This window comes from Megalops cyprinoides, chromosome 13, assembly GCF_013368585.1.
Source record: "Megalops cyprinoides isolate fMegCyp1 chromosome 13, fMegCyp1.pri, whole genome shotgun sequence".
NCBI lineage: Eukaryota > Metazoa > Chordata > Actinopteri > Elopiformes > Megalopidae > Megalops > Megalops cyprinoides.
Window position 1 is genome coordinate 1,767,501 of NC_050595.1, and position 12,153 is coordinate 1,779,653.

General features: G+C 49.0%; 1 protein-coding gene across 2 annotated transcripts in view; it reads right to left on the reverse strand.

The window, feature by feature from the left end:
• The window catches only part of ranbp10 (RAN binding protein 10), a 21,517-nt gene extending 9,460 nt beyond the window's left edge, over positions 1–12,057 (reverse strand). The window contains exons 1-3 of one of the 2 annotated variants that reach the window (XM_036543668.1): positions 11,705–12,057; positions 4,785–4,896; positions 4,556–4,608 (exon numbers count right to left, since the gene is read on the reverse strand). In XM_036543668.1, coding sequence (XP_036399561.1) covers positions 4,556–4,608; positions 4,785–4,896; positions 11,705–11,903 — 364 coding nt within the window. In that variant the 5' untranslated portion in view covers positions 11,904–12,057. Of the gene's footprint in view, positions 1–4,555; positions 4,609–4,784; positions 4,897–10,643; positions 10,689–11,704 lie in introns of those variants that run through there. The other variant, XM_036543669.1, reaches the window with a different exon arrangement.
• Between the last annotated feature and the right edge of the window lie 96 nt (positions 12,058–12,153).

The window sequence follows — 12,153 nt, forward strand, 5'->3', positions numbered from 1 at the left end:
TTTCAGCTTATAATAGGCATCATTCTAGGTGCGGCTGGGCTTTAAAAACATCGGCAGGTATCACTGTGGCCACACCCACATAGTGACCACACCCACTTCCAGACGAAAGCTTTTCAGGGCAACAGAGAGCGAATTCATTCAAAAGTGTGCACTAGAGAGTTCCTGCTGTGCTCAACAAAAGCCATGTGACCCAAAGAGCTGAAACCTGCGGGAAACAGGGGAAAAGGCAGCCGTTTCACTCAGGGACCTCTGACCTAGAACACACACACACAACCCCCTATATATACATACGCATCCATACACACACACACAGATTCTCCACCATATATTCACATCTCTGCAGAGCACACACCCCCAGTTTCCACTGAATTCCACTCTTTGTGTGACAGGAGGGTGACGCCGCCACATGCCCTGTGTCATGGTCATTATGGCAGGGAAACGGGGGGGGGGGGGGGGGGGGGGGTGAGCTGTGCGGTCAGTCAGCAGGTGTTCAGAGAATCAGCAGGATCGGTCCTGACAGAAACTCGCCCAATCAGAGCCCAAAAGGTGCTTTACAACCTCCCTCTCTGGGGCTACACGACTGGTCAGAAAAGACACAGGGATGTTTCTGATTGGCTGGGACCAGGTCCAACGCACAGGAGAGAAGTAGTGGCCTGATGCTGCTCCGACTGCGCCCCAATCAACTGCCCAGCGGGCACGGCCTCTCTCTCACACCATCGCCAAGGGCAACGTATGGGTCACTGACCTTTAGACACCCTGTCCACCTCCAGCACAAAGATTCAATCCAGCATTCACAAGAGCTGCCTCTGCCCAAGCCACACACAGACACGCGCTCTGCGTGTGTGTGTGTGTGTGTGTGTGAGTGCCTGTAACAGTGTTGCTTACACCTGCAGGCCCCGTCTCCTGTTCCACCACAGACAGTGAGCAGCCTGTGGAAACAGGATTCGCTGTGTAATACAATCGAATGTCACCCCAGTCATGACTCACATGATTCACACACACACCAATCCACTGGCCACGCTCTGTAGAAAGGCTCCGCGTTTCTGATGTCTTGCTTTTGAATCAGACCCTGAGAACCGAGCTCTGTGCGTCTGTGTCGGCCCTAACACCCGACTGAAACACTGCTGCTGACTTTACGTGTCGCCTGGCCTGCGATTCCGCAGGTGGAATCAATGCAAAAAGGGGCAGGTTTCACCAGCTGGACCACAGCTTCCAGGGTTTTCTCCTTCAGATCCAGCAATGCAGGCTGCTGGACCACTGCTTCCGGGGTTTTCTCCTTCAGATCCAGCAACGCAGGCAACAGCCTCACACACACACACACACACACACACACACACACACACACACACACACACACACACACACACACATGCGCGCACACACACGCACGCACACGCACACACAGAAGGATTATGGGATGCAATGTTTGTTCTTTCTTGGTGTCAGGTACACTGTCCGCCCACCTCTGCGTTGGTGTGGTTTGTATGAGGGGGAGAAAGGCGCTTGAATAGAGTCCACATGTTAAAGGGCTGTCTGTCATCTACGAACACCTCCCACAGACACACTCAGGCCTTCTGCAGCTCAACACTACCCTGCCCCAGGCCAGTAGAGAGAGAGAGAGGATGAGAGAGAGAAGGGAAAAAGGAGCGAGCTAGAAGCAGAGTGACAGATCTTGGTTGTCCATGGGAGACCTCAGAGAGAGGGAAGCATTCAGATCCACACAGACTATACCAGTACACCATCACCACAAACATACCCACATGCTCACTCACACATGCACACATATACCCATACATGAACACTTGCATAGATATGCCATCAGTGCATGTGCACACACAGAAACAAACACACTTCCAGATGTTCCTGTAGTTACAGTGCCAGGGATGTCCCTGTAGTCACAGCAGGGTGCCATATTCTATCCAACCCTGAGTGGTCAGCGGTTAATGGTTAATCAGCGTGACCACTGCTGATTCTAGGGGAGTACACACCCACACACCCACACACTCACACCCACACAGACACACACAGACACACACACACACACACACAACCACACACCCACACAGACACAAAGACACACACAGACACAAAGACACACACAGACACACACACACACACAGAATCTCTTATCTGCAGCAGCATATCACTGGAGCATAGGTTACACATGTCCCCACACTGCACAATGTTACAGAAGTGCACACATTCACCACCGGGGTGGAGTCAGGGTCTCCCTGGGCTGCTTACAGCCTTCTCCAGCACCCTAACACGCACTACCACAAAGCACCATGGGACATCTCTTCAGAGAGATCCTCAACATACACACACAGACACACACCTCTTACATGCAGGGCATTATGGGAAAAATCAAATCAACTACCCATCTTTATGGTCCTCCACAATAAAAACAAACCCATCAAGCCGTTTTGCTCTAGTTCAATGTTTGTAGAGCTAAATGAATTCCTGGCTTCAGTCTGAGGTGTAAACAAAAAATGGTGACTCATTTGTCAGACTGATAGCACCACTGTGACTGGCGACAGTGAAAATGTCCGTAATGATAATATTGCTGCTGTAATCCTCACAATCACTTTCTGCCATGTACTTTCAGCCACTTTAACATAACATCCATTTGACCTCTGACCCCATGCACTCCACACTGACAGACAGGCAGACTGGCCAATCACTACAGGGCAGATCACACAATGAAGTCATTGTTAATACCGCTCCTGCCCATGCTGCTTTGCAACTGATTCTGCACCAACCTGGCACTCTGCACTTTGACCTCTGCCCTCAGTCACAGAGCCACCTGATGAAAGTCAAACAGACGCCTGACCGCACACATACCTGCCAATCAAAAAAGGCCTCCACAGCAACCATAGCAACTGGGGCGATAATTGTTTATGATGCAATGCCAGCAGTTTCCAGCAAATTCAGGAATACACCAAGACGTTCCCCTGAAAACAGTTACTGGCCATAATGCTCTGATGACTAGAACCTTGATCAGAGTCAAACCACATCGCAACCCTGCCCTCAAAACGAAACACACAAACAAAACTAAACAAACAAGAAAAACAGCACACACAAAAATGACCATTTATGAAAGAATGCACCAGCGCTGAGCGGAACCAGGCATCCAACCCTGTGACTGGGTGTTGGGGAGAATGCGGGGGGGCGGAGATGGAAGGTGGGCTCAGCCCGTTTGGGAAATATCCAACCCTGTGACTGGATGTTGGGGAGAATGCGGGGGGACGGAGATGGAAGGCGGGCTCAGCCCGTTTGGGAAACATCCAACCCTGTGACTGGATGTTGGGGAGAATGCGGGGGGACGGAGATGGAAGGCGGGCTCAGCCCGTTTGGGAAACATCCAACCCTGTGACTGGATGTTGGGGAGAATGCGGGGGGACGGAGATGGAAGGCGGGCTCAGCCCGTTTGGGAAACATCCAACCCTGTGACTGGATGTTGGGGAGAATGCGGGGGGACGGAGATGGAAGGTGGGCTCAGCCCGTTTGGGAAACATCCTATGCCGTCTCACCAGCAGATCTCAACGTCATGCATGGGCATCTTTGGCCCAAAAGCAAACCTGTTTACACTGATGTCAGAGGGAAAATGGACACAATTTAACAGACATGAAATTCTGTGTTTGCAGAAACTCCCATACACTATGTATCTGCTGCAAAAAAAAAGTTTTCTTGAAACTCCCTTCAAAGCAGGACTTCCTCCATCAGTGCATCCAGCAGGTCGAGAATCTGTGATTTCCACGTCTCTATAGCAACATGCACGAACACTTAAAAACCACACAGCTAGCCACTGTCTGTCGGGTTCATATGAGATTAGCCTATTCACCATCTGTTTGCTAACACTGTGACCATCACATCCATAACAGAGAGTGAGCCTGATGCCATCCTGTTGAGGCTCCAAAGTGGCTCAGTAGAGGCACTTCTCCCAAGCGAAGGCAGAGGCCTGTGGCCTCGGTTCGAAAACGGCGGTGCCATGTGCCAAGAATGACTGAGAGCCCACAGCGGTGGAACATATGGCCTCTGCTCTGCTGGGTGTAAGACTGAGAAGGATGGCCAGGGTCCCCTTGGCACTCTGACTCATGATGTCATTGGAGCAGCACCTATCCTCCAACTGACGCTCGCTTCACTGCAGTGTACCCTGGGATTTGTAGTCTGAAAAATATGTCTGGAATAATGGCTATGAGCTGAACTGACATCACAGCCAAAATTGCATGTGTCTGCACTTCACATCAGGTACGACACTAAGTATGTCTAATTATGGTATCCTGCAAATTCAGTTTCAGCAGCTTTTGTAACTGTTTTTGGCTAGGAAGGTAAGCTAACTGCCAACACTGGGCTTCTCCGCTATTGTGGTTAAAGACAGATACAATATGTCATTTCACTCTATTGGTTTGTACCTATATTTTAGGTCAAAACTGCATGTACATGTCATGTGACCAGTTTTTTAGAAACTTTGAAATCCATCTACTGAATGCAGCCCAGGGCTCCACCCCTCCTGAGCCCCGCCCGAGCCCCGCCCCGCCCCTGCACTCTGACTCACCAGGCAGTCTGTTCATGTTGACCCCCTGGGCAGACAGGCCAATCCCCATGTAGCTGCAGGTAAAAGGGGTCAAAGGTTAAGTCTGTAAGCAGCTGCTGCTGCATGGCACCATGCCAGACAATTACAGCAGTATCAATTAAACACACACTCACACTCAACGCTTTTAAAGTGTGTTTAAAGCGCAGCATTCAGGCAGGAGGTGGGGTCCTCGGCGCAGGGAGACACTCACCCGTCTCGCCCCTTACTGACGATCTTCACCTCGAAGTAGTAGATCCCACAGGCCGCAGGGATCGGGTGTGTGGCGCGCACCGATGCGGCATCCTTGTGGTTCTTCCCATGACCTGCAGGGGGTGCAAGAGATGATGAATGTTCCACCTTCAAGCAGCGTACCCACAAAATCTCCCCCTAAAACACTCCCTCAGAACTCCTGTGTGTAATCCATTTGCTGTTTGCTGAAACTCCAGCAAACATCCGTTTAGTTCCTTAATTCCGTTCCTATTCACTAACCATGTACCACCATCAAAGGACTCTCACTCGGTCCATTAAATCTCAAGGTTTTCTGGGTGCTGGTGCTGTGTGGAGTGGGGACAGTAGACCTGGGGGTTCTCCAGACCAGCAGAAGCTGATTTGAAATCTGAAGCTTCGGGGAAACCAGAGTGTGGAAGAGGAATTCCAGCAACTTGCAGTACAGAGGGACAGCAGTCACATGACCACCACCCTGCTGCCTGGTCAGGTGGCCTCTGCAAAGAGTGACCTCAGGACCCAAGGGTGATGTCCATGTGACATCCATACAAATAGAGGCAGGTACACACCTGCAGGTTTCTGTGCTCTGACATCCACCAATCTCCCTATGCCTGTAAGGGCCACAGTCTTCCCTGCGCTGTGAGGGTGACACGGGTCTACAGCGTCATATACAGGTGCAGTTTTGTACAGGTGAGGATTACCTACAGTGTATGGTACAGTGAAAAGTGTAACGGTGGAGACGGTCCAGGTCAGGTATGCCTACATCGCACGGTACAGGAGAGTTATGCCTAACTCCTACTCTGTATTGTGCAATCTGAGGCATGTTTATCAAACCAAATGGAAACAGCAGGATCATGACCAATCAGCAGCCAAGGGGTGTGGCCAGAGCACACACAAACACCACACACTTTCACACATTACTGACTGCCACAAAACTGCCAACCTGACATGTAGACAGTGCTGGGGTCCTCTGTCACTCAAACTACAGAGAGGAGGGCCAACCACAACTGAACAGGTGAGACGGGGGTGGAGTCATCGGGTTCAGAGGAACCTGGTCTCCAGTCATGAGTGACTTTGTCATCAACATCACGTGTACACTCACACACACACACACACACACACACACACACACACACACACACACACACACACACACACACATACATACATACAGATACACACAGACACACACGTGCACGCGCACACACACACACACACAAACACACACACACACGCAATTATTATTAGAAACACGGTTTACAGCAGTAGTATTGCCGCATCTAATATTAGTGCTGGTGTTTCTATAAATGAAACCTCAGGGCCTCCTCCAAGCCCAGGCAAACAACCGCACAGCCACAGGTCTATATATATTCGCCTCCAGCAGGAGCCTGGAGCTGAGGTTAGTGCCGTACAACAGGATCCTGTGTGAGACTCCCCGCTTTGACTGCGTCTGCATGCGTTTCTCAACCCCCATAAGACTGGAAGAGCCAGAGACACAGTTCCCCCTCTGAGAACGGAGCAGCATTCTCCCACCCTGTGAGAGAAGCCAAACAGCACCAGCCTCTCTGCTACGTGTGAAATTCAGTCATTTTCTGGCCATCTTCCTCCAGAGGCAATCATATCTTCCGTTTCACAGGTCATTTCCCTCAGCCGTGGAGAGACTGTGCATCTCACGCCAGTGTTCCCTATCCCCACACGGCTGGCCAGCACCTCAAACTGCACCCCCTTCCTTCTACTCCCCCTCCTCTTCTTCCTCTACCTTCTTTCCCTCTCTCCCATCCATTCCTCCTCCTGTTTCCCCTGTCCAAGTACAGCCACTGCTTCTCACTCCTGCTACAGGAACAGACAAGTCCCTCACCCAATCATCAACCCCACCTGCTTACAACAGCCAATCAGCAATCAGCACCAATAAGGTGGGACAGAGAGCAAGCATTAAACAGTTAGGGACACTGAAAGTGAGAGGTGGGAGCTGGGAGGTGGCAGAGAGTGTGGGACAGAGAAAGAGAGGAAGGGAGGAGAGAAACTGACAGAGGACAGAAAGAGAGGAAGGGAGGAGAGAAACTGACAGAGGACAGAAAGAGAGGAAGGGAGGAGAGAAACTGACAGAGGACAGAAAGAGAGGAAGGGAGGAGAGAAACTGACAGAGGACAGAAAGAGAGAGAAAGGGAGGAGAGAAACTGATGGACAGACTATCAGGTGATGTCATTGTCCTGACTGAGTGTCTGACTGGCTCCTCAGATAACACCCCCCTATACACAAACCCAAAATCTAGCTCTAAGTCAGAGCATGATTAAACAGGCTGACTACATCACACACATTCACACTCATACAGTGCAACACAGAGGCTTTGCAGTGAATGTTTAACAGGGAGACCTGAGTAATCTATGCCTGATAACCTGAACTACACCACAGATCAAAGTCCGGAGGGCTGCTTAATCAAAGACTGATTAACACAGCACAGGAATGGCCACTGGAACAGTGAAGCCCCCAGCCTGCTTGCCCTTATCCTCCCTCTACACAAGCTTGTGTGCAACTCTCTGACCTGATAGAGTCACATGACTAAGGAGCTCTCACCATTCCCCTCAGAGAGAGAGAGGGAGAGAGAGGAGGGGGTGAGGCAGACAGATAGACCCGTGACCCCATGACTGCATGCACACTGTATACTGTGGCTGAACTGTGCAGGCCAGAAGGTCTGCCACAAAACCTCTCCAGCACTGGCCCCTGTGTCCCCTCTGCTCTACCCTCCTCCTTCACAAACACACTGCCCCCCCACCCCCCCACATCACTCAAAACACATCATGCTTAGAATACGTGTATTTATCTAATCACAGGTTTATCCAGGTTTAGAAACACTCAAACTCTCGACAACACAAGAAGTGTCCCCACTGTCGTTGTCAGTCACTCCGGCTCATTCTCAGACTGATTCGCCAGCTGACTTGTTAGCTAATCCAGATATATCGAATCCTGATATTGAACTGAACACATAGCACCAGCGAGCTATTTATTCCCATAGAAATCCCACAGAAACTGTCCGAATCCCAGACGCCTAGCCTTTGCGCTTGCCTGCAATTTCTTTTGGTTTGTAATTCTCACTGTGTTTTGCCTACAGTTAAAAAGCATCATGTTGATCCCAATTTTTATAGGAACACAGCATCTCCACGTATGTCATGTTATTTAAAACAGAGCAAAGAGGGAGACCGACTAGGATTATAGCAGACGACTTTAAGAAAATGCCTCACTCTGAAGGGGAAATTCAGATGTGTGTGTGTGGAGACACACACACAAAACAATGACAGCAGAGTCATAACAGCATGCACAGACACGCACACACATGCACACACACACACACACACACACACACACACACACACGCACACATAGACAGACACACACAGACCCACGTGCGCGCACACGCTCACACATATAGGCACAGACATACACAGACCAAAGCTATTTTTAGCTTGGACTCCATAGCCTGCCTCTTCTTGCTCGGCTCTATACTGCGTTAACACCTTCGGGAGCTGCTTGGCTGTGCTTATTAAAATAACACACTGCCACGTTCCCGTAATTCTGCTTCTCCACGTGGGGAACATTCAAAACTCGATTCCCTGCTTCTCGTTTGTACAGCAGCCAGATTATAACAGCTAAAACCTTCCTGAAGGTCAGCTGCTTCCCCTGACACCAAAAACTCCAGCAGATCTGCTTAAAATGCTGTTGTTTTAATAAAGAAAACGACAGTCTGACTAGTGGTGCCCTTTGAACCTGGAACATGGCTCTTCCTCCTCCCTGACAAGGCAGGAACATTTCAGCCTGGGACCCTGGGCACAGTGCCAAGACATCCACTTGCTCAGTGTCCCCCCTCCTCCAACACTCACACACACACAGAAACACAGACACACACACAGACACACACACAGACACACACACAGACACACACACACACAACGCGCACAGACACACACACACACACAGAAACACAGACACACACACACAGACACACAACGCGCACAGACACACACACACACACAGGCCTCCTCTCTCTGGTCTCTCTCTCCCTCTCAGACAGGCCCTTGTTTCCCCATTAGCGAAACACCTCTTCTACAGAAACACAACCGCCGCCTAGCAACTTTGTTTTGGCCTTGAAACAAGAAACCTGAGGATTGGCTGAACTGACAGCTGAGTGGTGAAGAAAACAACCACTCAGAAGACTAGGGTAATGGTCAAACAGGAAACAAGCATTATTATTATTTTCATTATTAATAATAATAGTAATAACAACAACAAAATAATAATAATAATAATAGTAATAATAATCTGTGCTAATAAGATGACAGCCCGCACACTTTCACAAAAGCAAAATGTCAAGCTATATGCATAAAGAAAATCCAAACATTTTTCATGAAAGACATGTCCACTTTCCTGTCCACACATACACAGCCCAACAGGTGTGATTGGGAAGGGGCACTTCACCTCTACTGTCAGAAGAATCCCCAAAAAAGCCCCACACTGCACTCAGGGTGGAGCCAGACTCCATGTCAGTCACGCTGTGTGCCCCTACAGCCTGAGCAGAGCCATGACACTGACTCAGTGATCTGAACCCGATGCTGTCAGTGTTTCTTTCTCACCCGTGGAGACTTACACAACTGCTCCACACACTTACAGCTCAGCAGTTCTGCTGTACCCCCATCAAGGACTCAAACTCACAAACCCCAGACCAACCCCTATGCTTGACAGCAGGAAAACAACATGAGGGTATATTGGTGGCCCAGGATCAGATCTGCTTGCACGATGAACTCAGGCACCCTGCTCTTTTTACTCCCATTCGTAACTAACAAACTGGGAGTGTAACTCCCGCCCAAGGCCTAAAACAGGGGATCTCCACAGGCAGCGAGGGGAACCCGGAAACCAGTCACCCAGTCCAGCGAATACAGCGCTGCTCAGTGTCCCCAGCTCCCCCAGTGCCACAGGCATCTTTAAATTCCACCCCCCCATGCAAGCCCTGTTCTCCAACAATCCAGGGGCAACCTGGAACTTCTGCACCGCCCACCCTGCTAGCTTTCCAGAATAATCTGAACATTAGCCAGTGAAACAAAGGGCAACCTGAATGAATGCTACAGCAAAATACATAATCTCTGGCACAAATTCATTTCTGCTATTAGAAGTCATTTTAAGAGAAGATGATGTTTAATACAATAATTAAATCCATGAAAGGTTGTCTTACGACAGCAAAAACTACTGTAAGACCTCAGAGCTAAGGCAGTATCAACTACTGTACGGCCACAAACCGGGCTCATTGCAGTAAATTTGATCCAATTAAGAGCTGGTGGAAATGAAGGGTCCCAAGCAGCATTCCAGGCACTCTTTCTTTGCTGGATCGTTTTAAGGGAAATTATTATCAACTGGGAAAAGGGAGCACGAAAAGGTCCACAGACTGACACCATCCACGTGCTAAAATGACGTCACACCTGTCCGATTCCTCCTCCGGGGTGTCTTCCTGTATTCTGCGGGGATACTGATTTAGGCCGTGTTTATGCGTTGTGAAGGCAACAATGAAAAATGTGTGTGTTTACAGGTTCGCCCCGTATAGGGGGTGTCCTGGCTGGGCCTTGCAAACATTATCTCCTTTACTTAGTGTTGTGGTCTAGCAAAACAAAAGCACAAAGGCACGCCTCGGGCAAAACAGTTCGATGACAAAAAGAAAGGTACCCTACTGTCTGTTTCGCCCACTCCCACCCCCCTCTCCGACAGGTTGTCTCTGTGCTGATAGTTTCCAGTATCTCAAGCTGATTATTAAACGCCACATGCCACACACCACTAATTTGATCGTTGTACAGCAAACACACACCTGTCGCCAATATCGCGATAAACAGGTTGGTTCGTCGTGATTCAATGCCTCCCTTGACAGCGGTGAATATCGAGCCGTTTTGTCTTCAGCAACATAAGCGTGTGTGCAGCGGAATCCGTAATGACCTGGAATGTTGATTACGGATTCCCGTCCAGTCTTCACAACGTGTGCTTCATCCATTCACATAAACATACACCAGCCTGATACCACAGTGCCGCCTGAACACACAATATTTTACCTGCAGTACTACATACGCCAACACCTCGCCTGCTTTTACACATAAATACACACACAAAGGGGAAAAATACTGGTCGGAACGAGTATGACGGAACGCAGGCTTTCGCGTTCAATGCAGGCTGTGTTGTTTACGGCTCTAATCGTTTATTTTCGAAAATTGGAAAAAAGACTTAGCATGGAACACCGACTATTCACCCCTAACACTAAATGGAAAATAAAACATATGAAAACAGACCTGAACGAGCGAGATATAACAATCTAGGTACTACGCATGAATATTACCTATGATGTAGTGTTGTTTAATGCCTTCATGATGTAGGTAGCAACAGCTAACCATAAAGGATTGTATTTATTTTTCTAATACTAACCATCCCATATTATTTCTATTGTTGTTACAGATTATTGTTAAAATAAATATATAAATCTAGGTACAAGTGTAACATAACTACACAAAATATGCATCATAAAATGTTAGTCAACTCGCTATCTAACGTTACACAGAAATAATATATATATATTAATATTCATATCGCGAGCTTTGTAGTCAGCCACGCAGAAAAGGATATAAATAGTTTTGTAAGTCGGGGGTCTAACCTGGCATAGCCAAATACTGTCATCGTTAACTAGCTCACTGTCAGCCGTTTGGCCATTCCTTGTCCTTTTGTGAGACAAAGCAAAGGGGGACGCAAAGGCAGCTCAAACTAGATCTGGGAGATTGCATGCACATAATCGCACACCCGACACGACGCTGGTAGCCTGACCAGCCCTGGCCTGAGCAAAGGCGGCTAGCTCACGGATGCATTTCGGCATGTCTATGGCTATACCTTTGTAATGCACCCGCAGATTGTTCTGCGAGAGCCCGATGTAGCTGTATTTATCCTTGGGGCTCCAAGATCGGGGTAAAGGGGTCTCTTCCTCATTCACGGCCGGGTAGAGCCGCTTCAATCGCTCGTTTAGCTCTCGCTCCTGGTAATTAAAGGCAGGGTCCCCCACTTGTAGGCTCCCCGCTCCGAGATCCGCCATATTTTTGGCTTTAAATGTTTTGTTTTGTTTGGCTTTTTTTCAACGGTACTGTGGTCACTCCGCAGGAAGAGGGAGAGAGTGAAACAGGCTAGAGAAGCACAGCAGCAAAGCGATATCCCCGGATAACCAGCGCTCTCCAGCCGGACTGTCAGCGCCGTGTTTGGGTATTGTAGTTGAAGATGGCGTCTTCTGCAGTGAAGCTCTACGACAATTCGGTTTAACTGTCAACTACAGCACCCAGAAATAGCTC